The 26,976-nt window shown below is 43.8% G+C and overlaps 1 protein-coding gene across 1 annotated transcript; it reads left to right on the top strand.

Annotated features, from left to right (window-relative positions):
* The first annotated feature begins 3,339 nt into the window (after nt 1–3,339).
* On the top strand, nt 3,340–26,346 carry LOC134358066 (transmembrane protein 14C-like). Its single transcript, XM_063069984.1, has 4 exons — nt 3,340–3,495; nt 11,579–11,680; nt 14,616–14,703; nt 26,134–26,346. Exons 1-4 carry the CDS (start codon nt 3,384–3,386, stop codon nt 26,189–26,191), a joined length of 360 nt encoding a protein of 119 aa, XP_062926054.1. The 5' UTR covers nt 3,340–3,383; the 3' UTR covers nt 26,192–26,346.
* The last annotated feature ends 630 nt before the right edge of the window (nt 26,347–26,976 follow it).

The following is a 26,976-nucleotide window of genomic DNA, read 5'->3' as shown; positions in this document are numbered from 1 at the left end:
CGAGTGATTGCTGCTGCTGATGATGAATCAGAATAAGAATCAGGTTTATTATCACTGGCATGTGACTTGAACTTTGTTCACTAGTCAAAGTTGATGGTGAACGCGTCAGGCCAGGCAGCATCTCTAGGAAGGGGTACAGTCGACGTTTCAGGCCGAGACCCTTCGTCAGGACTAACTGAAGGAAGAGTTAGTAAGAGATCTCTTACTAACTCTTCCTTCAGTCCAATCTCTTACTAACTCTTCCTTCAGTCCAATCTCTTACTAACTCTTCCTTCAGTTAGTCCTGACGAAGGGTCTCAGCCTGAAATGTCGACTGTACCTCTTCCTAGAGATGCTGCCTGGCCTGCTGCGTTCACCAGCAACTTTGATGTGTGTTGCTTGAATTTCCAGCATCTGCAGAATTCCTGTTGTTTTTGTTCACTAGTGATTGGTTCTCCAAACGCATTGTCTATGAATGTAAGAATGAAAAGGCATTGCTCGGTTATTCTTTTGAATATTTTATTATGAATAGAGTTTGTTATGGTTCATAAAAATTGCTTGTGTTGATAGTTGATGCAAATTTGTTTCTTCTATAATTCATATAAGAGATTCTGCTGATGCTGGATATCCAGAGCAACACACACAAATGCTGGAGGAACTCGGCAGGTCAGGCAGCATCTGTGGCAATGAATAAACAGTTGATGTTTCAGGCCAAGACCCTTCATTGGAACTTGAAAGGAAGACACAAGATACCAGAATGAGAAGGTGGGAGAGGGAAAGGAGGACAAACTAGGTTATTGGCGAAGCCAAGTAGATGGGGGAGGGGTGAAGTAAGAAACTGGGAGGTGATGTGGAAAAGGCAAAGGTCTGGAATCTTAACAGGAAAGGAGAGTGGATCATGGGAGAAAGGAATGGAGGAGGGACTCCAGGGGGGAGATGATAGTCAGGTGAGAAGAGGTAAGAGGCCAGAATGGGGATGGGGAAATGAAGGTGAGGGGAAAAATTTGCCTCCAATTTCCAGTCTGCCCATTGCTCGGTCCATTTCTGACACCTCTCTCTCCTTTCTTGATCTTTATGTCTCTATCACTGGAGACAAACTGTCTATCAATACTTTTATAAGCTTATCAATTCCCATGGTTATCTTGACTGTATGTTTCCTGTAAAAATGATGTTCCCTTTTCTCAGTTCCTTCATCTCTGCCAAATCCGTTCCCAGGATAAGGCTTCCCTTTCCAGGACATCAGAGAGGTTCCTTCGAAGAATGGGGGTTCCCCTCCTCCACCGTTGATTCTGTCTTCACCCTCATCTGCTCCATTTCCTGGACATCCATGCTCACTCTATCTTCCTGTCATCTTAGCAGTGTTAGAGTTCCTCTTGTCCTCACCTACCACCCCATAAGCCTCTGCATCTAACACGTCATTCTCCGCAACTTCTACCAGCTATACCAAAACCATGACGAAAGTTGTATCACCAGACGGAGGAACAGCAGTGTTCGAGCTCCTAGCTGGTGTGCTGCAAAGAGACATTCTGGTACCCTACATCTTCATAATCGTCCTTGATTACGCTCTGCGTCAAGCTACCAAAGATCATGACAAGCTTGGTTTTACCATAAAACCAGGACGAACCAAAAGGGTCAGACCAGTTACACTCACAGATCTCAATTTTGTAGATGACATAGTCCTGCTCTCTGACCAGATGGAGGAAGCACAGCAGCTACTGACAAAAGTGGAAATTGAGAGCAATAAAGTTGGACTTCACCTAAACGCTAAAAAGACAGAGTACATGGTGTTTAACTGCGATGAAGGTACTCTCAAGACAGTAGAGAATGATACCATTAAGAAAGTCTTTGACTACGAGTACTAGGGTTAAAAATGATGAGTTCGGAGAAGGACATAAAGATACGGAAGGCGCTGGCGTGAACGGCTATAAACGACATGAAGGAAATCTGGAAGTTGAACGTGACCAGAGGGCTTAAAAAGAGGATCTTCGTAGCAGTCATAGAGTCCATTCTCATGTACGGATGCGAGATGTGGACACCCACCAAGACTATGCAAAAGTCTCTAGATGGTTGCTATACACGAATGCTCCGGATGGCTCTTGACGTGAGTTGGCAACAGCACATGACCAACTCTATGATGACCTACCGATGCTCCCCACTAAAATCAAGGCGAGAAGACTGCAACTAGCGGGGCACTGTCTACGCCACCCCAGCTACCTGCCAGCCTAGTCATCATATGGGAGCCCAAGCATGGGAGGATGAACCCTGGGCGCCCTCCCAAGACTATGGTCAACACGCTCCTAGAAGACAGCTGCGCGGCTAATGTAGATGAACTGAACACACTGATGAGGGAGAGGGAGAAGTGGAGAGTCTGTCATCGTGCCCGACGTCGGCCTCCTAGGCCTGAGTCAACGTAGTAGTAGTAGTCTACCATCTTCAACAGGACCCTACCACCAAATACAGATTTACTCCCTACCCCACCCCACTCTCCATAAGGACCACTCTCTCCATGATTCCCTTGTCCATTCATCCCTCCCCACTAATTTCCCTCCTGGCACTTTCCCCTGCAATCGGCAAACATGCTATACCTGCCCATTCACCTCCATTTAGGGGCTCAAATAGCCCTTCCAGGTTTGGCAACACTTCACCTGTGAATCTGTTGGGGCTTGTCTACTGTATCCAGTTCTCCTGATGTGGCTTCCTCTACAATGGTGAGACCTGGCGTAGACTGGGGGAACCATTTTGTCAAGCATCTCAGCTCCATCTGGAAAATTTCCCATTGGCCAACCATTTTAATTCCTATCCCCATTCCCGTTCTGACATGTCAGTCCATGTCCTCCTCTTCTGCACTCTCAGGTTGGAAGAACAACACCTAGGTAGCCTTCAACTTGATGGCATGAACATCTATATCTCCAACTTCCAGCAAATTCGCCCCTCCCCCTTCTTCATTTCCCTACTCTGGCCCTCTTCTCCTCACCTGCCTATCATCTTCTCCTTCCACTTCTCTTAATGTTCCACTCTCCTCTCCTATCAGATCCTTTCTTCTTCAGCCCTTTACCTTTCCCACCCACCTGGCTTCACCTATCCTCTTTTCTCTCGCCCCCATCTTTTCCTCTTTCCTCTTGGCCTTCCTTTCCAGTTTATTTCCTTTCCATTTTATTCATTTTCAGAGATGATGCCTGACCCGCTGAGTTCCTCCAATATTTTGCGAGTTGCTCCTTCTATCGACAGCCCTTAATCTTTGCCTACAAAACAAGTTGCTGCAATATATTGCATCCGTCCAACGTTTGTAAAACATTTTTCCGGATTAATTTCTCAAACACCCGCATCAACTACCAGGACCAAAGCTGAGAGTAACGTTTACGCCTGCGCTCTGCCAGTGCCCAGGGCTCCGCGGGGTGGTGCGCATGCTCACACTGTCGCTCAGAGACATGGCGAGAGAAATGGCGGTAGACTGGCTGGGCTTCGGTTACGCAGCACTGGTGGCCTCCGGCGGGGTGTTGGGCTACGTCAGGGCCGGTGAGACTCTCGGGCACCGGGAACGAAGTGTCGTGGCTTGTGCGCCGGTGATTTCCTACAAGAAATTTTGGTGGTGGGAGTGGGCGAGCAGCATTGGGGAGCTCACTGTATGTCAGGGAGGGAGCTCCTCTCTCCCCGCTGTGTCACTGTATGTCAGGGAGGGAGCTCCCTTCTCCCTGATGTCCTTGAATCAGGGAGGGAGCACCCCTCTCCCCACTGTGTCACTATGCTAGTGATAGACCTCCCCTCTCCCAATCCTGTGACCCAACGTCGGGGAGCACTGTGTCCCTATGTTAGTGAGGGAGCACCCTTCCCATTGTGTCCCTATGTCAGCAAAGTTACTCCTCTCTCCCTACCCCATGTCCTAGCATCAGAGCGTGAGGGAGCTCCCCTTTCCCCACTGTCATTGCGTCAGTGAGGGAGCACCCTTCCCCCCAGTGTCCTAGCATCAGGGAGTGAAGGAGCACCTCTCTCCTCACTGTGTGTCTGTTCCAGCACGGAGAGTAAGCTGTCCTTATTCTAGTCCCATGTCTTTCTGTGGTGAAGTGAGGAAGCTCCAGTCTGACTCTCTTTTTTGTGTAACATGACTTATTCATCATAAACACAAGAGATTGAGTGTGTGTTACTGTATTCTTCATTCTCACTTTTAGTTAAAAGGTTTATTGGAAGAAGTTGTTCAAATTGTCTTTTTAACTTTTGCTTCTTTATCGTACATTAACCATTGATAAATTATTGCATTGTATGATTCAGATTGACTAATGGCTCCTGAGTTTTGAGTTGTTACCATTGATTTGGTGTTGGATGTGTGTTTTTGCCTCTTGTAAAACTGTTTTTCGCCTCTTGTATAAAAGCATTTAAAAATTTATTTTCAATTTGCAAGCAACAGTCTGATGACTGACTTTAATTTATGCAGGGTTATACAAGAGTTACTGCGCAGTACTCTTTTCTGATGTCAATAAAAGAAAACTATTGCTAACTGAGTACAGAAATTTGCAATTCCAATGCTGACGTAAAGGTAAAGGTCTATGCTGAGAGCTTTGATAACCGGATGAAGAGCCCGCTTCACCACCACCTACTTGCAGATGTCTGACAACAACAATTTAAATGAAATAATCCTGAGAATAAATTAATCATGAAATAAATCAGATTAGATTTTAAGGACACCAATATAAATTCATGATGTGCATTAGATTTCCACAATGCACAAACACTAGGTAATGATAAAGATCTAGAAGATTAAAAGTCGAGTAGGAAGGAGCTTAAGAATGAAATTAGGAGAGCAAGAAGGGGCCATGAGAGGGCCTTGGTGAGCAGATTTAAGGAAACCCCCAAGGCATTCTACAAGTAGGTGAAGATCAAGAGGATAAGATGTGAGAGAATAGGACCAATCAAGTGGAAAAGTGCATATGGAACCGGAGGAGATAGCAGAGATACTTAATGAATACTTTGCTTCAGTATTCACTACGGAAAAGGATCTTGCAATTGTAAGGATAACTTACACTGGATTGAAAGGCTTGAGCATATAGACATTAAAAAAGAGGATGTGCTGGAACTTTTGGAAAGCATCAAGTTGGATAAGTCTCCGGGACCAGATGAGATGTACCCCAGGCTACTGTGGGAGGCAAGGGAGGAGATTTCTGAGCCTCTGGCAATGAGCTTTGCATCATCAATGGGGATGGAGAGGTTGCAGATGTTGTTCCCTTATTCAAGATAGGGAGTAGAGCTTGCCCAGGAAATTATAGACCAGTGAGTCTTACTTCAGTGGTTGGCAAGTTGATGGAAAAGATCCTGAGAGGCAGGATTTATGAACATTTGGAGAGGCATAATATGATTAGGAATAGTCAGCATGGCTTTGTCAAAGGCAGGTCGTGCCTTACGAGCCTGATTGAATTTTTTGAGGCTGTTACTAAACACATTGATGAAGGTAGAGCAGTAGATGGTAGTATATATGCATTTCAGCAAGGCATTTGATAAGGTACCCCATGCAAGGCTTATTGAGAAAGTAAGTAGGCATGGGATCCAACGACCTTGGTTTGTGGATCAGAATTGGCTTGCTCACAGAAGGCAAAGAGTTCTGGGACCCCTTCTCGTGATTTTTATAAATGACCTGGATGAGGAAGTGGAGGGATGGGTTAGTAAATTTGCTGATGACACAAAGGTTGTGGATAGTGTGGAGGGCTGTCAGAGGTTACAGCGGGACATCGATAGGATGTAAAACAGGGCAGAGAAGTAGCAGATGAAGTTCAACCCAGATAAGTGTAAAGTGGTTTATTTTGTACTCTGTCTTTTTAGCGTTTAGGTGAGGTCCAACTTTATTGCACTCAATTTCCACTTTTGTCAGTAGCTGCTGTGCTTCCTCCATCTGGTCAGAGAGCAGGACTATGTCATCTGCAAAATCGAGATCTGTGAGTGTAACTGGTCTAACCCTTTTGGTTCATCCTGGTTTTATGGTAAAACCAAGCTTATCATGATCTTTGGTAGCTTGACGCAGAGCGTAATCAAGGACGATTATAAAGATGTACGGTACCAGAGTGTCTCCTTGCAGCACACCAAGACCGTAGAGAATGATACCATTAAGAAAGTCTTTGACTTCAAGTACCTCGGGTCAAGAATGATGAGTTCGGAGAAGGACATAAAGATATGGAAGGCGCTGGCGTGGACAGCTATGAACGACATGAAGGAAATCTGGAAGTCGAATCTGACCAGAGGGCTTAAAAAGAGGATCTTCATAGCAGTCATAGAGTCCATTCTCACGTACGGATGCGAGACGTGGACACTCACCAAGACGATGCGGAAGTCTCTAGATGGTTGCTATACACGAATGCTCCGGATGGCTCTTGACGTGAGTTGGCAACAGCACATGACGAACATCGAGCTCTATAACAACCTACCGATGCTCACCACTAAAATCGAGGCGAGAAGACTGCAACTAGCAGTGCACTGTCTACGCCACCCCGAGCTACCTGCCGGCCTAGTCATCATATGGGAGCCCAAGCACGGGAGGATGAACCCTGGGCGCCCTCCCTAGACTATGGACAACACATTCCTAGAAGACAGCTGCACAGCTAATGTAGATGAACTGTAGATGAGGGAGAGGGAGAAGTGGAGAGTCCGTCATCATGCCCGACGCCGGCCCCCTAGGCCTGAGTAGTAGTAATAGTGGTTTATTTTGGCAGGTCAACTATGATGGCAGAATATAGTATTAATGGTAGAACTCTTGCCAGTGTGAGGGATCAGAGGGATCTTGGGGTGTGAGTCTATAGGACACTCAAAGCTGCTGCGCAGGTTGACTCTGTGGTTAAGAAGGCATATGGTGCATTGGCCTTCATCAACTGTGGGATTGAGTTTAAGAGCCGAGAGGTAATGTTACAGCTATATAGGACCCTGGTCAGACCCCACTTGGAGTACTGTGCTCAGTTCTAGTCACCTCACTACAGGAAGGATGTGGAAACTATGGAAAGGGTGCAGAGGAGATTTACAAGGATGTTGCCTGGATTGGGGAGTATGCCTTAAGAGAATAGGTTGCGTGAACTCGGCCTTTTCTCCTTGGAGCGACGGAGTATGAGAGGTTACTTGATAGAGATGTATGAGATGATGAGAGGCATTGATCGTGTGGATAGTCAGAGGCTTTTTTCCAGGGCTGAAATGGCTAGCAGGAGAGGGCACAGTTTTAAGGTGCTGGGGAGTAGATACAGAGAGATGTCAGGAGTAAGTTTTTTACGCAGGGAGTGCTGAGTGTTTGGAATGGGCTGCTGGCAATGGTGGTGGAGACAGATACGATAGGGTCTTTTAAGAGACTCCTGAATGGGTACATGGAGCTCAGAAAAATAGAGGGCTATGGGTAACTCTAGATAATTTCTAAAGTAAGTACATGTTGGCACAGCTTTGTGGGCCAAAGGGCCTGTATTGTGCTGTAGGTTTTCTATGTTTCTACTGCAAAGATCCACTTGGTTTAGTTTTATAATAGGAGTTTATTGCTACAGGAATGTCTTAACACTAATGCTAGTTTTAATTTTGGCAATTTTTTTAATGGTTATCTGGTCATTATAAACAAGGAAGGCTCCAGCTCAGTTGTGGTAAGCTTGGCAGTAGAGGGATTTGGCAGGTCATGGAGCGGTAGGGTATAAAATGGCTGTTGCATGTCACTGTTTTGCCCTTTGTCTTGCTTGGTGGAAATTTGACGATGAGTTTTGATAGGGCTGGAAGCTCCTTGGTCACGGCACTGAAATACAAGGAGTGCGGTATATTTCATATTTAATCCCTCCCCCCCTGCACCAAATAGAAAAAGAAACAAAACTTGCAAACCCCAACACCCCTCCAATCCCTCCCTCGCACAAAAACAAACAGATCACCCACCCGGATGCAGCAGCTGAAACATCAAATCCCTAACTCCAAGTCCCTGCCACGGGCGAGAAAAAACAGTGACAATAACATCAAACCTCTAACTCCTCCCTTGCACACAAAAATCTAACAGGTCACTCACATCGAAAAAAATCAAGAAGAACATCAGACCCCAAATCTCCAAATCCTTCCTTGCCAAAAAAAAAGTAACATATCACCCACCCAACAATTGGCAACAAGAAAGAAAATACAGAAATACTGAAGGAGACCAATATAAACTACAGTATACACCAATAATCACATGTGTCTTGGAATTTCAAAAACACCAAGGAGAGCGACAGCTCGAACTTGGTCCTTCTGTGGGGAGCAACTGCCACCCTGTGGCTGAACTCCAGCCCACAAGGCCTCCTGACCTCTGCCCCCACCCGTGTCGAGCAACCACCGACCTGCCCTCCTCTGTTTTCGCCTCAACGTTTCAATCTTCCTTGATGCTTCATTTGGCGAGAAATGGATTCAATCATGGCCCCGTGCCCCGTCTCTTGTCTCCTGTTCAAGGTCCTCTCCTGGAATTTTCTTGGGGACTGCAAAGAACTAGGTCACTCGACTGAACTCGACTGCAAGTCATAGGCTCCAACAGTTTCTGAAACACAATGTAAAAAGAATGAGTAAAAGACGTAGAAAAAGTGAAATAATTGACTCTCTGGAAGATGTCAGCGGAGGTAATGTTCACTGGTGCCATCTTGACTGGAAGTTCTAAGTGCTGTTCCCTTTGCATTTGTCACCTGTGGTCTCTGCAATGGTAGAGGTTATGTGTTTGGGAGGTGCTGTCTCATTAACCTGGATGAGCAATTGCGGAGTATTTTATCATTGAAACATACCCCTGCTGTGCTGCACCAGTATTACTGGAGGAGATGCCATGTCAAGTGGATCCCCTGTCCTGGATAATGTTGTGGAGCTTGAGTGTTGGAGCTGTATTCATCCAGGCAAGCAGAAAGTATGTCATCATATTCCTGACGTGCCTTGTACCTGGTGGAAAAACCTTGCTGTTAAGTTGCTTGCTGCAGGATACCCTGTCTCTTATTGTCATAGGCTTCTGGTAGGTGTTTAACTTCAGTGATGAATATCAGGAAGTTCATATTGGGCACTTGATGGCAAAGTCACTGAACGTCCAAATAGAGTGGCACTTATTGAAGTTGTCATCTCTTTATATTGCTTTATCCTTGTATTGCAAAGCTTCATCTGTTGTAAAATCTAAGTAGTGTCTCCACCACCCTTGTCTAACTCATACTTGAACCACTAGGCATATGAACCCCGATCTGGAGTCTCTAAGGTTGGTCCGCTCTTGTCGATGGCTTGATAAAGTCATTGAGAGATAAGCCTGCAAATTGGCCATTGTTTCTTGGTGTGACAGTGAGAAGTCATTGGGAACCGTAACAATAACTCTCGAGGTTTAACATGTCTAAGTACATTGATCAGAAAGGGTTCTGCCAAATGTGGACTCGATAGATATTGTAGTGATCAGTGCTCAGTTCTACGTTGAAACATCAGGTACAGTGGCATGTAAAAGATGACCTGATTTCCAAAAGGCATAAAGTTAAAGATGACACATTTCTTTAATATTTTAAGTAAGATTACTTTTTTATTTCCATCTTACAGTTTCAAAATAACAAAAAAATGAAAAGGATCGGAAGCAAAAGTTTGGGCACCCTGCATGGTCGGTACTTAGTAACACCTCCTTTGGCAAGTATCACAGCTTGTAAACACTTCCTGTAGCCAGCTAAGTCTTTCAATTCTTGTTTGGGGGATTTTTACTCATTCTTCCTTGCAAAAGGCTTCTACTTCTGTGAGATTCTTGGGCCATCTTGCATGCACTGCTTTTTTGAGGTCTATCCACAGATTTTCGATGATGTTTAGGTCAGGGGACTGTGAGGGCCATGGCAAAACCTTCAGCTTGCACCTCTTGAGGTAGTCTATTGTGGATTTTGAGGTGTGTTTAGGATCATTATCCTGTTGTAGAAGCCATCCTCTTTTCATCTTCAGCTTTTTTACAGATGGTGTGATGTTTGCTTCCAGAATTTGCTGGTATTTAATTGAATTAATTCTTCCCTCTACCAGTGAAATGTTCCCCGTGCCATTGGCTGCAACACAAGCCCAAAGCATGATCAATCCACCCCCGTGCTTAACAGTTGGAGAGGTGTTCTTTTCATGAAATTCTGCACCCTTTTTTCTCCAAACATACCTTGGCCCATTGCGGCCAAAAAGTTTTATTTTAACTTCACCAGTCCACAGGACTTGTTTCCAAAATGCATCAGGCTTGTTTAGATGTTCCTTTGCAAACTTCTGATGCTGAATTTTGTGGAGAGGATTCAGGAAAGGTTTTCTTCTGATGACTCTTCCATGAAGGTCATATTTGTGCAGGTGTCGCTGCACAATAGAACAGTGCACCACCACTCCAGGGTCTGCTAAATCTTCCTGAAAGTCTTTTGAAGTCAAACGGGGATTTTGATTTGCCTTTCTAGCAATCCTACGAGCAGTTCTCTCGAAAAGTTTTCTTGGTCTTCCAGACCTCAACTTGACCTCCACCATTCCTGTTAACTGCCATTTCTTAATTACATTACGAACTGAGGAAACAGCTACCTGAAAATGCTTTGCTATCTTCTTATAGCCTTCTCCTGCTTTGTGGGCATCATTTATTTTAATTTTCAGAGTGCTAAGCAGCTGCTGATTGTTGGGACAAGGTTTGAGGAGTCAGGATATTTACAAAGCTTTGAAATTTGCATCACCTGGCCTTTCCTAACAATGACTGTGAACAAGCCATAGCCCTAACAAGCTAATTAAAGTCTGAGACCTTGGTAAAAGTTATCTTAGAGCTCAAATCTCTTTGGGTACCCAAACTTTTGCGTGGTGCTCCTTTCCTTTTTTTCACTCTAAAATTGTACAAAACAAAAATAATACACTAATCTTGCTTAAAATCTTGAAAAGAATGTTTCATCTTTAACTTTATGACTTTTGGAGATCAGTTCGTCTTCTACTCACTTAACTATTCACAGTAACAGAAATTTTGACCAGGGGTGCCCAAACTTTTACATGCATAAGCTCATACATCCTCTGGAGTACTTTTGTAAGACCACGTGTATGTAAAGGTACAATCCATGAAAGGACTTTTGATTAGCTGTGACACTCATTAATCTGTGGAGCAGAATGATGGATGTGATTTTTGTCACAGTCATGGTAATCGTCGTATTTGTATTTCTCATAGTTCAGGTATTTGTGAAAGGAACTTGTGAGCATTTGCTCCGGTCATCATTTATCTGTGAGAATCCTGCCTGTCACAAAACACTCAGTAATTGTCAAGAAATGCGTTTATGGAGCTGCCAAAATGCTTACTGAGGCTTGAGTACTCCCTGAGCTGGGTGAATAAAAGGTAATATGATAGAACAAAGTTGGCTCTGCAGAATTAATGTAGCTGAAGCAGCACACGGGCCTACTTTTTCCAATTTGGTTAGTTAATTGAACTGTTTCCTGCACTGTGTCGATCACCAGATTATAATGTAGTTTACTTTTTTTCTGGGATCCAGTTTCTTTCATGTCCACTCTATTTTAGAAAGTATCACCTTGTATTTGAATGACGTGTTATGTTCAGAACATTGCAAAGGGCTGCTAAAGTATATTTCCTGTTCTATAAACACAACACAGTAATGTTACTGTAACAAAGAATAACGGATTGTTCATTTTGCATCAGGGAGCGTGCCTTCCTTAGCAGCTGGCCTGCTGTTTGGGAGTGTAGCAGGGATCGGTGCTTATCAGATCACCCAAAACCCCAAAAACATATGGTTGTCTCTGAGTGAGTATTCAGACTGTGTCTCTTGTGACATTATTTGTATATTGGGTTTTTTTTTATTTAAGACCCTCCTTTTCTGGCATTCACAGCTTCAATGAACTTTCATTGTATATAATTGTAATCCACAACATACTGTATTTTAAAATATTTGCCTGCTTTTTATAGTGCCAGTCTTTCTGCAGTTGGTTCTACTACCATTTGATTTTTAAGTGGTCTTAACTTGCTCTTAAACCAAGGCTATAATCCTCAAAAACCAGATACTTCATATCTTATTTGCTGATTTATTGTGTTTCAATGTGTTGGACTTGGGGTTTGCAAATGGCTGCTTTCCAATTGGTGAATACACGGTGTAGGAAGAGGACTTCAGGTTTATGCTATCAAACACCAACCCGGTCCTACCTAATCACATGTTGTGGTATTTGCAGCTTAATGGGAATACGGGTTTAAATTTCAGTAAGAGCAATTGTGATTTAAAATTAGAGGAATAATTACGGTCAAATTCTTGGTTCTTTGTTGCTGGACTGGTAGATTTTCTGGACAATTGAATGTCATTATACCTTTTAATACACCAATACATTTTGAATTCATGTTTTTTAGATGCTGCACAGTAGTGTAAAATTTCCAGTGAATTTTCAGATATGTTAAAACAGGGTTGTGCATTAGACGGAGGATCTGGTATGTTTAGAGAAATCACAGGAAATGGGGCGATGATGAGTTTAGAGAGAGTGTAGGAAGTGGGGCCCCAGTGAGTTTATAGGGGAGCATGGAAGCTGGGGTATGGTGCATTTAAAGGAATTGTGGGAACTAGGGTTTGTTGGATCTCTTATTTATTTTCTGATCCTTGGGGTTCTTCCGGGAGTCAGGAATGATAAGTAGTCTCAATTCTAATGATTGTTTATTCTAGAGTACAACCAAACAAAAATACTAAGCAAACTAAATAAAGAGCTGAGAAACAATGCTAAGAGGTAAATGAAACAAAGAATGTGAAGGCATAAAGAATAAAGATGATGACTGAAAAATCCATCACTTTTATAATAAGATAAGGAAAATTCCTTAGATTGGAATAAACTAGTTAATAGGCTACATAATCAAAACAATTACATCATGTGGGTAATGTGCTAATACACAGTCAATGGAAAATGAGAAAGGTGATAAATGATTAATTTAGATGCTATACCACTTTCTGCCAGTGAGTGGGGATGAACAACCACATACTGTGAAAAATACATTAAGTTTGTTAAAAAGTACAACTCTTATATATTAAAAATTGTGGGTGGAGAATTGGTTAGCAGACAGGAAGCAAAGAGTGGGAATAAACGGGACCTTTTCAGAATGGCAGGCGGTGACTAGTGGGGTACTGCAAGGCTCAGTGCTGGGACCCCAGTTGTTTACAATATATATTAATGACTTGGATGAGGGAATTAAATGCAGCATCTCCAAGTTTGCGGATGACACGAAGCTGAATGGCAGTGTTAGCAGTGAGGAGGATGCTAAGAGGATGCAGGGTGACTTGGATAGGTTGGGTGAGTGGGCAAATTCATGGCAGATGCAATTTAATGTGGATAAATGTGAAGTTATCCACTTTGGTGGCAAAAATAGGAAAACAGATTATTATCTGAATGGTGGCCGATTAGGAAAAGGGGAGGTGCAACGAGACCTGGGTGTCATTATACACCAGTCATTGAAAGTGGGCATGCAGGTACAGCAGGCGGTGAAAAAGGCGAATGGTATGCTGGCATTTATAGCGAGAGGATTCGAGTACAGGAGCAGGGAGGTACTTCTGCAGTTGTACAAGGCCTTGGTGAGACCACACCTGGAGTATTGTGTGCAGTTTTGGTCCCCTAATCTGAGGAAAGACATCTTTGCCATAGAGGGAGTACAAAGAAGGTTCACCAGATTGATTCCTGGGATGGCAGGACTTTCATATGAAGAAAGACTGGATGAACTGGGCTTGTACTCGTTGGAATTTAGAAGATTGAGGGGGGATCTGATTGAAACGTATAAGATCCTAAAGGGATTGGATAGGCTAGATGCAGGAAGATTGTTCCCGATGTTGGGGAAGTCCAGAACGAGGGGTCACAGTTTGAGGATAGAGGGGAAGCCTTTTAGGACCGAGATTAGGAAAAACTTCTTCACACAGAGAGTGGTGAATCTGTGGAATTCTCTGCCACAGGAAACAGTTGAGGCCAGTTCATTGGCTATATTTAAGAGGGAGTTAGATATGGCCCTTGTGGCTACGGGGGTCAGGGGGTATGGAGGGAAGGCTGGGGCGGGGTTCTGAGTTGGATGATCAGCCATGATCATAATAAATGGCGGTGCAGGCTCGAAGGGCCGAATGGCCTACTCCTGCACCTATTTTCTAAAAAAAAGTATTATTTAGAAAAAACAGTGGTTTCTAACAGGTCCCAGAGAATTTAAAGGCGGCATGGTAGAGGTAACCTTGGTAAGTTGCAAAGGAGGCTGGCAACAACAACCATGTGAGCCAGATGATATACTGTTAGGATTTAAGGACAAAAGGATGGAATTTTTCACTGTTTATTCTTCCAATCATTACACTGTTGGTATTGATTCTGTAACCTGTATTATAGTCTCAATCACAGATAAATTTAAAATTTATCAGGAATTAAACTAACGCAGAATGTGAGGAGGGAAATGGTTTCTCAGCCGTTTGTATTTGAAACATAGAACTGCAAATCGCTACATGTTTGTTCTCCTGTCCATGGTTTTGAACTGTACTCGGTCTTTGATATGTAAAAGAGTGACTAGCCTTTGAATATATTCTCATCTACTTGGGCTGATGAAGTGATATTTGGTTTGTTTAGAACACCAGTTATTTTAAATGTGTGTCTTGCATGAATTATGACCTGAAGAAGGTTGTCAAATATCTGTTTGGTTTTGTACTTTCCACTCAGCCGACTTATGCCTTTTTATATTCAAGTTGTTTCAGGGGCACTGACTGGAATAATGGGAATGAGATTCTACAATTCAAGAAAATTCATGCCAGCTGGTTTAGTTGCTGGAGTAAGGTAATGTGGACCACGTTCTAGTCCCAGTTGATTGTTTGCTGAGGAGCTAAATAAAATCAGAATTGCTGTGATAGCTACATTTTAAATGAAACACCATGGCTTCCTCAGCTGGGAACACAATCTCCGGCCCTGCCAAACATGTGAGATTGAGGTGCGATTCCACCCCAAACCCCCAGTTTGTGTGGATGCTGTGTAATTTGCTACCGTTACAAATTAGTGCCACGAAATAACAGACGGTACACTGCGTACGATTAAAAGATTTATCTTTATAATTCTTAATTTGACTATAGGGATAGTAAAGAAAAGAACAAAAATAAAAGAAAAGGGCCCATTTTAACATAACAGTCTAATGTGCACAAGTTGGAGCTCACAGTTTCTCCAAGTCACCAATCCTTAATCAATCTTACCTCGGGCTTTGTCGAATCATGGTCCCGTTCCAGGTGGAATCCTATGACCTTTTCTCTCCAACATCTTCCTTCTTCATCTCTTCTCGAACCAAAAGCCCCAAGCCCAATCTTAGTGCCCGTCACCAGAGAAACCTCCCCTTCAATTTGACCATCCTAGTTGGATGGCACACATTTCTCTTCATCTCTTATCTTCAACAAAAACCCATACATAAGCTGAAAATAATCAGCTCTCACAACTGCCAAAATGAAATACATACAACATAACAGTAAAAATATGAACCAGGGCATTACACTCTTCCCCCCACCAGAATAGTCACGTCCTCATGACCTTGAAATAATTTGTCATCTCATCTTACTAACACCATTTTCAAAGGAATTTCATGATGTCAGCACCTCCAATCCATTTGTAAGGAGTAGTGACATATCTCACTAGAGGGCTAGCCGTAGCTCTCTGTTCTCCTGGTGCTACATAGGTCAGCAATTCTGAGGGTCTCCTGATTCTTTGAGACCTCCTTACCCCATCATCTACTTCTTCAGTTTCAGACACTGCTTGGGACACTTCTGGTCTATATGGTGAGGCCTTGCCCGGTCTCTCACTCGCGCCTTCCTGCAACTTGGATCCCACTGCCCCTTGGCTGAGTTCCACTTCATCCCCTTCATGGTCCAGCTGCAAGCCTGCCTGAGCACTGCTAATCCTCCCCCCACCTGCCTCAGTGTGAGAAAGGGTGGGAATCTCTTCCTCAATTATTGGGGAGTTGGCGAAAGGCAGCGTACACCACACCCTTCATTTCCTCATCCTCCGAGTCCGTATCCCATTCGGGGGCAGGCGCTGGTTTAATCCTTCTCTCTGCTGGTCCTTTAGCACCCTCTCCCCCCCCCCCCCAATGTTGTCGCAGAGTCCTGTTACTAGGTGTACGGTCCAGGTCAGACTTCAGATCAACACGCACCTCTTGTCCCAGAGGTAGAAGCTGGTTCTGATGGAGAATCTTGACAGGCCCATTGACAGCTCTGGTTTCACTCGGAAAACTGCTACATTTGGCACCTGACTCTCCACTACACAGGGCGGAGCTGCCCAGCAATCAGCCAACTTATGCTTCCCAGGTAGCCCCAAATACTTTATGAGGACTTGGTCTCCAGGCATGAGTTAGGAGAACCTCACCTTTTGTTCATACCTCCTCTTATTTCCTTGATTCTGCTTGGGAGCCGCAACCTCAGATAATTCATAAGCCTTTTTCAGCTCCCTTCTCATATTAGACACATACTTCAGATGAGTCTTTGGTGGTGGATCTTCCTTGTTCCCAAAACAGAGGTCCATGCCCAAACATCAGGTATTACAGTAAGTACGCAGTAGCATCATTTTGTGTACAGTTGTAGCAGTGGACCAGATCTGCAATATGTTGACTCCACTTGTCCTTTTTATTGACCTCCAAGGTTCCGAGCATGTCTAGCAAGGTCTGATTAAACTTCTTGGTCTGGGGATCACCCTGCGGGTGATAAGACATAGTCCTTGACTTCTTGACTCCAAGCATGCTCAGTAGCTCATGTACGAGCCTACTTTTGAAATCTTATCCCTGATTGCTATGTATCTGCCTGGGAGCCCGTAATAAATGAAATACTTCCCCCATAATACTTTGGCCACAGTGGACGCCCTCTGGTCCTTGTTAAGGAAGGCTTGTACATACCTGGTGTAGTGATCCGTTATGACCAAGACATTCGCCATGTTGCAGACATCTGGCTCTATTGATAGGAAATCCATGCACACTAGGTCAAGTGGCGCCACACTCTTCAAGTGGGACAATGGAGTGGCTCTCGTAGGCAGTGTCTTCCTCCGTACTTCAGGCTGAAATCATAGGCTGACAACGCCGCCAACCACCGATGGCCTGTGGCATCTAGTTTCACCAAGGTCAGGATATGTTAGGGGATTGTTGTCCGTTCTCACCTCAAACCTGGTACCACAGAGGTTTCAAAGGTACATTTAATGTCAGAGAAATGTATACAATATACATCCTGAAATTCTTTTTCTTCACAACCATCCACGAAAACAGGAGTGCCCCAAAGCATGAATGACAGTTAAATGTTAGAACCCCAAAGGCCCCCACCAGCTCCCCCGCCATCCGTAACCAGCAGCAAAAGACTACTCGTTCACCCGGTAATTCGACATACCACAGGCTCTCTGTCTCCTTAATAAGGGAAAAGGAGATGTCCCCATTTCACAGCGAGGGGGGAGATATAACAAACAACTTGCTGATTTATGATGTTGAAAGTCTTGCGTCACTTTTTCCGAGCTCTGTGTCCAAAGAACTTGGGTCTCTGGGCACACAGCCGGCAGCCAGCTTGCTGCTTTCAGTCTTCCGTCCACTCTCAGAACATACCTGGCAGTGGCACCGACCTCGAGTCCACCCGCCTCCAGAGCTACAAAATCCCGAAACCCTGAAGGTGCGCTACTCTTCTAGGCCATGTCCTTGGTATATTGAATAGCAGCCAGTCATGAGACCCCGAGAGCATGTCCCATTCCCGCAAAGAACAGAAGTCAGTGTGTAACTCCAGGTCAGGGTCTTCAAAAGAACCCTGAAAAGGGAAAATAGAGATATTAAAGATAGAAATAGAGCTGTTTCTGAAGATGCAAGCAAAGATACCATTAGGAGCCATTGTCTCCTAAGCTCCACCCCTGCAAATGTAGTCACTTAACTTATCCACCACAGCCCATTTCAATGCCAGGAACTCCAACTTGTGCATGGGATAGTTTTTCTCAGAGGCTGACAGACTCCGTCTGACAAATGCAACAGGTCTCAGCTCTGTGCCCTGATCCTGATACAGGACATCCCCTAAGCCCTGTCTGGTTGCATTTGCAGTTCATACGGCAATTGGGGATCTGCAAAAGCCAGTACAGGCGCTTGTGTCAGCAGCTCCTTCAGCGACCGAAAGGCCTTTTCACAGTTCACATCCCACCTCGCTCCAAAGGGCTAAGATAATCTTTGCCTTTCTCTCCTTTTGTGAGGAGTGCTCTTGGAACAACCCACATCAAACTCGTAGGTAGAAAAGACACCTTTCCAGTTTCAACATCTTCATCAACCTCCTCTTCCAACCCACAGGTACCAGGGAGTGCCCAAAGTTGAATGCCTCCGCAGTCAACTTTCCCCTTTTCAGAGAGTTTCTACCTGGCTTGTCTCACAGGGACATTAGACATTACCATCACTGGGAAGAGGTGCGTCAGGGGCGGCCCTGCTTGAAGGTGACCTCCCTCTTCATAGTGTTCCTGACAATCACTGTCAGCCTGTTCACCTGTACAATTGAGGCCTTCTGCAGTTCAGGCCTCACCAGCACCCTAGCAGGCTAGCCCAACTCATCTTCATGGTCTTCCAGAGTATCCACTAAGAGGGCCTCGGCCTCAGGCATTGCGGGAAATATGGGGTTTCCTATCACTCTTGCTACTTCCCCAGGCTGTAACTCGACAGTCCCACGTCTAAGCTCATCATCCGGCCCAATGCGGCCACCCTCAAAACACTGGGTTAATAGACAATGTTTTCAGAAAACTCCCTCCAACTCTTTGCTTGCAGGCACCCATTAGCCTCCTCACAATAGGAGTATTTGTCTCCATAAGAACTGAAACTCTGCCCTTTGCAATGGGGTCCAGACAAACCAGCACTAATGTATCAGGGACCTCAGCCATTCCCACATTTGCCTCCGAAAACTCCAGGTTCAACGACAAATAACCATCATACAGATAATCACTCGCACTAAGACCTTAGATCTCTAGCACACTGAGTAGCGTCAATGGTAAGTGCATCAAATACTGGTTGTAAAATGAATGGTATAGTAAAGTGACCTGCAAGCCTGTGTCAAGTATGGCTCTAGCATAAATACCCTCTGTCTGTAGTGATATACTGGAGCTTGGCCCCACTAAGCCTTCAGGAATAGGGATTTTTGCTTTAGGGTGTTCCTTGATATATTGAATGTGGTTCCCCCGAGATGCCAGGCTGTTCCCTTACTGGGTCTCTCCTAAGTTTCCCGACGTCTCTCTCTGCTTAAGTACCCAGGGGCTCACTCTCTGAGAGGTTTCCGGTCATTCACACTCCCGCCTGAAGTTTCCCTCTTCACCACAGTTATAACATACAGTACTGACCGCTCCCCTTCTCGCAGGACCCCAGCCTCTCGCAGCCCTCTGTGTAATCGGTCCCCTTCGGGTGTCCACCTCCCTATCAGCTCCATTGTACGGGGGGCGGGGGGGGGCGCGCACCGCACTAATAACAACCGGGACATCTTAGTTCTCAACTCTGCCACGATCTCCTTTACCACTCAGCAGGGTGGCTATCTATGGTCACTTCAGTGCAGGGGACTACTACCGAGGATTGTACCCTGCTGATGGAGCCCTCTGCGCCTCCAACACATTCTCCTCCTCTCATACTGAGACAGTCTGAGATCCCAAGCAATCAGGTCCGGGGAATGAGCGTCTTGCGCTATTTGACCCATTCTTAACTAATTCACCTCAGCTAGCTGAATTGCCCCTCTACATCGCAAGCAATTTAGCGGCCTCGCTAGCTGAAAAATGTAGGCAGAAATCTACTTCCCCTTCTCCTGAAAAATGTTCTGAAACCCCGTTATAAGCTCCATTGGGCTTCCTGTCAAGCCAAACATATTTTCTAGTGTTTGCATGTGGACCGCAGAGGTAGCAAGGGGGTTCTGTGTCTTTACGGGTCTCAGTACATCAGCAGCTCGGCCTCTCAAACTCTCAACCAGTCGCTGTCTTTTCACTCATCAGAGCAGTGCCAGTCATCTAACATCTGAGTAGGGATGTAATGAGGTGGAGGATGAATGCGTGGCTGAGGGATTGGAGCAGGGGGCAGGGATTCAAGTTTTTGGATCATTGGGACCTCTTTTGGTGCAGGTGTGACCTGTACAAAAAGGACGGGTTACACTTGAATCCTAGGGGGACCAATATCCTGGCGGGGAGATTTGCAAAGGCTACTGAGGTGACTTTAAACTAGAATGGTTGGGGGGTGGGAATCAAATTGAAGAGACTAGGAGAGAGGAGGTTAGTTCACAAATAGAGAAAGCTAGTAGACAGTGTGTGAGGGAGGATAGGCAGGGGACAGAGATCGCGAGCACTCAGACCGAAGATGTAGGGGAGAAGGAAGAAAAAGATAACAAAGTTGTTTGCTCCATTAAGGATAAACAGAGAGTAAGAGGTGGAGAGTTTCTTAAATGCATCTATTTTAATGTTAGGAGCATTGTAAGAAAGGTGGATGAGTTTAGAGCATGGATTGATACCTGGAAATATGATGTTGTAGCTATTAGTGAAACGTGGTTGCAGGAGGGGTGTGATCGGCAACTAAATATTCCAGGATTTTGTTGCTTCAGGTGTGATAGAATAGGAGGGACAAGAGGTGGAGGTGTTGCATTGCTTGTCAGAGAAAATATAACAGCGGTGCTTTGGCAGGATAGATTAAAGGGCTCGTCTAGGGAAGCTATTTGGGTGGAATTGAGGAATGGGAAAGGTGTAGTGACGCTTATAGGGGTGTATTATAGACCATCTAATGGGGACCAAGAACTGGAGGAGCAAATTTGTAAGGAGATAGCAGATATTTGTAGTAAGCACAAGGTTGTGACTGTGGGAGATCTTAATTTTCCACATATAGACTGGGAAGCCCATTCTGTAAAAGGGCTGGATGATTTGGAGTTTGTCAAATGTGTGCAAGATCGTTTTTTTGCAGCAATACATAGTGGTACCAACTCGAGAAGGGGCAGTGTTGGATCTCCTGTTAGGGAATGAGATAGGGCAGGTGACGGAGGTATGTGTTGGGGAGCGCTTTGGGTCCAGTGATCACAATACCATTAGTTTCAATATAATTATGGAGAAAGATAGGACTGGACCCAGGGTTGAGATTTTTGATTGGAGAAAGGCTAACTTTGAGGAGATGCGAAAGAATTTAGAAGGAGTGGATTGAGACAATTTGTTTTATGGGAAGGATGTAATAGAGAAATGGAGGTAATTTAAAGGTGAAATTTTGAGGGTACAGGATCTTTATGTTCCTGTTAGGTTGAAAGGAAAGGTTTGAGAGAGCCATGGTTTTCAGGGGATATTGGAAACTTGGTTCGGAAAAAGAGAGGGATCTACAATAAATATAGGCAGCTTGGAGTTAATGAGGTGCTCGAGGAATATAAAGAATGTAAAAAGAATCTTAAGAAAGAAATTAGAAAATCTAAAAGAAGATACGAGGCTGCTTTGGCAAGTAAGGTGAAAATAAATCCAAAGGGTTTCTACAGTTATATTGATAGCAAAAGGATAGTGAGGGATAAAATTGGTCCCTTACAGAATCAGAGTGGACGGCTATGTGCGGAGCCAAAAGAGATGGGGGAGATTTTGAACAATTTCTTTGGTATTCACTAAGGAGAAGGATATTAAATTGTGTAAGGTAAAGGAAACAAGAAGGGTAGTTATGGAAAGTATGATGATTAAAGAAGAGGAAGTACTGGCGCTTTTAAGGAATATAAAAGTGGATAAGTCTCCGGGTCCGGACAGGATGTTCCCTAGGACCTTGTGGGAGGTTAGTGTGGAAATAGCGGGGGCTCTGATAGAAACATTTCAAATACCATTAGAAACGGGGATGGTGCCGGAGGATTGGCGTATTGCTCAAGTGGTTCCTTTGTTTAAAAAGGGTTCCAAGAGTAAACCTGGCAATTATCAGCCTGTGAGTTTGACGTTAGTGGTGGGTAAATTGATGGAAGGTATTCTTAGAGATGGTATATATAATTATCTGGATAGACAGGGTCTGATTAGGAACAGTCAACATGGATTTGTGCGTGGAAGGTCACGTTTGACAAATCTTATTGAATTTTTTGATGAGGTTACTCGGAAAGTTGACAAGGGTAAAGCGGTGGATGTTGTCTATATGGACTTCAATAAGGCCTTTGACAAGGTTCCACACGGAAGGTTAGTTAGGAAGGTTCAATCGTTATTATCAAAGTTAATATCATTAATATCAAAGTAGTAAAATGGATTCAGCATTGGCTGGATGGGAGATGCCAGAGAGTAGTGGTGGATAACTGTGTGTCAGATTGGAGGACGGTGTGTAGTGGTGTGCCTCAGGGATCTGTACTGGGTCCAGTGTTGTTTGTCATATACATTAATGAGCTGGATGATGGGGTGGTAAACTGGATTAGTAAGTATGCAGATGATACTAAGATAGGTGGCGTTGTGGATAATGAAGTGGGTTTTCAAAGCTTGCAGAGAGATTTAGGCCAGTTAGAAGAGTGGGCAGAAAGATGGCAGATGGAATTTAATGCTGATAAATGTGAGGTGCTACATTTTGGTAGGACTAATCAAAATAGGACATACATGGTAAATAGTAGGACATTGAAGAATGTAGAACAGAGGGATCTGGGAATAATGCTGCATAGTTCCCTGAAGGTGGAATTTCATGTGGATAGGGTGGTGAAGAAAGCTTTTGCTATGCTGGCCTTTATTAATCAGAGCATTGAGTATAGGAGTTGGGATGTAATGTTGAAATTGTATAAGGCATTGGTGAGGCCAAATTTAGAGTATTGTGTACAGTTCTGGTCACCGAATTATAGGAAAGATGTCAATAAGATTGAGAGAGTACAGAGGAAATTTACTAAAATGTTGCCTGGGTTTCATCTCCTAAGTTACAGAGAAAGGTTAACAAGTTGGGTCTTTATTCTTTGGAGCGTAGAAGGTTGGGGGCTACTTGATAGAGGTGTTTAAAATTATGAGGAGGGTAGATAGAGTTGATGTGGATAGGCTTTTTCCATTGAGAGTGGGGGAGATTCAAACAAGAGGACGTAAGTTGAGAGTTAAAGGGCAAAAGTTTAGGGGTAACATGAGGGGGAACTACTTTACTCAGAGAGTGGTAGCTGTGTGGAACGAGCTTCCAGCCGAAGTGGTTGAGGCAGGTTCAATGTTGTCATTTAAAATTGGATAGATATATGAACAGCAAAGGAATGGAGTGTTATGGGCTGAGTGCAGGTCGGTGGGACTAGGTGAGAGTAAGAGTTCGGCACGGACTAGCAGGGCTGAGATGGCCTGTTTCCATGCTGTAATTGTTATATGGTTATATGGTCTACTCCCCCCCCAAGTCTCACATTCCTCTTCCCCCTCGGGGGTGGGCTTCACTTCTGAGAACACTTTTGATAGCTAGGACCCTCTGCCTGGGCACTGGGCCATTTATTCACCAGGGAGGTAAGGGCTGATACCAACTCAGAAGTCTCACTCTTCACTGGAGGACTCATTAGACATTTCAAATCAGACTACTCCTCAGAAACGAGAGCAACCTATCTTTGAAGTCTTCATCCCCAGCTCCAGGAGACTCGGCTTGCAATTCGGCCTGCTCTCCTACATTGTCCTCCTCTCGAAAAGTATGGACAGCCCACACCCCGCCCCCCCCCCCCCACCGGGCTCCAATATTACCAGGCAGTCCCACCGCTAGTCTGAACTAAAACAAAGTCTTTGCCCGCCATTTTATCAAACCTCTGCTCCACAATCATAACTGTTCCTACGGCTTTAACAATACTTAAAGTTCGAATTAACAATTCATCAGGAATACGAATGTCTACCCCACTCAATACACACGCCTTCATTACCAGTAACCCTATGGATTCACACCCCCACTCAACTCCTGCAGCATCTATGACAATGTATTGTAATCACTTTACCAGACAATAGACACACAACTCACTGGATCAATGCTCAGGGCAATCACACAGCATCCAAGGAAATCGATCCCAGACGATACCCCCACAATGAAACGCCCTGTAAGTCTAGGGAAGACAATCTCCAAATGTGTGAGATTGAGGCTCAATCCCTCCCCAAACCCCTGTTTTTGTGGATGCTGTGTAATTCACTACCGTTACAAATTAGTGCCACGAAATAACAGACGGTACACCACATACGATTAAAAGAGATATTTTTATAACTCTTAAATTTGACTAAAGGGATAGTAAAGAAAAGAACAAAATAAAGAAAAGGGCCCAGTTTAATGAAACAGTATAACATGCAGAAGTTGGAGCTCACAGTTTCTCCAAGACACTGACCCTCAGTCGATCTCACCCCGGCTTCATCGAATCATGGTTCCGCTCCAAGTGGAATCCTACGACTTCTTCTCTCCAGCATCTTCCCTCTTCATCTCCTCTTGAACCAGAAGCCCTGAGCCCAACCTTAGTGTCCCTAATCAGAGAAACTTCCCCTTCAATTCGACCATCCTAATTGGATGGCACACATTTCTCCTCATCTCTTATCTTCAACGGTAACCCAGACATAAGCTGAAAATAAGCAGCTCTCACAGAACTGCCAAAATGAAATACAGAACAGCACAAAATGAAACACATACAACATAACAGTAAAAATATGACCCAAGGCATTACATAAATATGAGTTGAAAAAATTGTGAAAGAATAAATGGCGATATTCTGCCCTTTATAGCTAGAAATAGCTGCAGTCTCACTGTGTTCACAACTTCCATCTACTTCATCCATTCTAATGCTCTTCCTTAATGACTTATTCCATACCTCAGTCATTCCTGTGGATAGTGAAACAGTCCTCTAACCACCCTGGTTATTAAAAAATATCAGCACTTTCACTTGGATGAAATGTTCCACTCCAGGAGCTTGAATGTATTTGTGCTGACACTTTGAACTGCAGTATTTGGAGACAGTTTTGGGGGTTGAGATATCTACTGTCTTGGAAGGAAGTTAAAGATTATAATCACAAGATATTTCTTGAAGAGCAGGAGGATCCTCATCGGTGCCTCGTGCAATACTCATTCCTCATAAACAATTTAAAAGTATTAAGATGACCATGTTATAGAACCTTGCACACAAATTTCTTGCCACAGTCTCTGCATCACAGCTTTGATTGAACTTTACAAAGCATAGTTGGCTCTGGAGAGCTTTGTGAATGTCCAACAGCCATACGAGGCACAAAATAAACACAGGCTTTTTTTTTCCTAACTCCAATTTTATTGTAGGACTGAATGTTTTATCTCATAGGACAGGCGTAGGTATGACTTGTACAAATTCTCAGAGGTAAAGGCTGTTTACATGAATCAACATTGTCAGTTTCAGTTATAGCCTTGAAAATATTAGTTGCCTCCTTTCCAATTAAAGTTAACCTTTTCTCAGACTTTTAGCACTTTGAGAATATTTTGTGTAATTCTAGGGTAGGACACAGAGCTAAACGGCAAAGCTAGGTGGATCTAAGGACACATGTTAGAGGAGGCTCAGCCCTGAGCTTGTCCAATAGGTTTGAGCTGCTTGCTCCCTGTGTGGATAGGAGAGGGGGCTGTAGGAAGGATGAAAAACCAAACTGTGGCACCTTGGTTCAGAAGCCATTCAAGAAGGAGGGAGAGAAGAGAAATGTTGTGGTAATTGGAGATACTATAGTCAAGGGAATAGGCACAATTCTCTGTCATAAGGATTGAGAATCTTGAAGGCTGTAATGTCTGGCTGGTGCTTGGATTTGGGACATCTTGTCTGACCTGCAGAGGAATTTGGAGTGGGAGCAGAGAGATCCGGTTGTCTTGGTCTATGGATACCAATGACAGGAAGAACAAGGAAAGAGGGATGGGAGGGGTATGGAGGGCTATGGGACTAGGCAGTTTAAATGGTTTGGCACCACTAGATGGGCTGAAGGGTCTGTTTCTGAGCTGTACTTCTCTCTATGACTCTATATAGTCATATCTCATTGACTAAGACAATGTAGTGCTTGTCAGATTTTTGCCAAAGTGTTAATGTGGTCAGAGCAATTTTAAAGCCAAAAATTGAGCATATTCTTTTAATAAAGAACACATGTATTATCTTTATGGTACATGTTAAGTTGCATGCGTCATGTTGTGTTTAATAATTCATCAGATTTCTGATGGCCCATGAACACTTTTTTGCAGTGTTCATTTTTGTAATTTATAGTAATTTTATGTCTTAGCACTGTACCTCTGCTGCAAAACAACAAATTTCATGTCATATAAGTTAGTGCTATTAGACCTGATTCTGAATTCTTGTATCTTCTCCACAGCATTCTAATGGTTGGAAGACTTGGACTAAAAATGTTGGAAAAATCCCATGAATCATGAACCTTTACCTTTTTATAAAGAGTTTATAAAATTGTGCCTGGAATCATAGATTGCTTCTGACCTTAATCATGCATTCTTACAAGATGAAAGTACACTAAACAAAAGTTAAGACTGTAAGAGATGTAACTTGCTCCAATAAATCACCTGATTCAAAATTGTTTCGGTAACTCTCAAATTTGATTTTACGTTTATTTTCTGTTTGGAAAATACTGTAGCATTCATACTTTAAAAATAAGGTTTTTTGGGTAATTAATAGTTGTGAATAGACTTGATAAACCAATAGAGATGGAACTACATGTGAACAACTTCAGGTTTTCGAATGGCATTGTGATGGAACTGCAGCAGCATACATCAGGAGATGAGAAACAAATGGGAACAATTACAGAATTGGTGCCACAATCATGTTAACAGCAGAGCCTATGAAGGCAAAGTAGATCAATTTCGTGTACAGTATAATGTTAATTGTAGTTATCCTTGATGTCACAAATGATTGTGAGGAATGTGGGCTTGTCTAGCAACATTGACACATCATCCCAGTGTGAAAAGAGCTGTGCAGATCTTTAAATGAGAAATAATCACCACATAAACAGCAAATTAAGAATAATTAAGTTTGCAGTCTGATTTAGAGTCATAGACAGACAGCACAGAAGACACTGAGTCCTTGCTGACCACTTGTTGACAGTAAACCTATTTTATTTTTCCTTCATTACTATCAATTACCCCCAGATTGCAATTTACAGGACAACTAATGTACCAACCTGAACTACTTTGGGATATCGGAGTAC

The sequence above is a fragment of the Mobula hypostoma genome, chromosome 17 (genome assembly GCF_963921235.1).
Source record: "Mobula hypostoma chromosome 17, sMobHyp1.1, whole genome shotgun sequence".
NCBI classification, from domain to species: Eukaryota; Metazoa; Chordata; class Chondrichthyes; order Myliobatiformes; family Myliobatidae; genus Mobula; species Mobula hypostoma.
The sequence above is the reverse complement of the archived record's forward strand: the minus strand, read 5'-3'. Positions and strand labels throughout refer to the sequence as shown.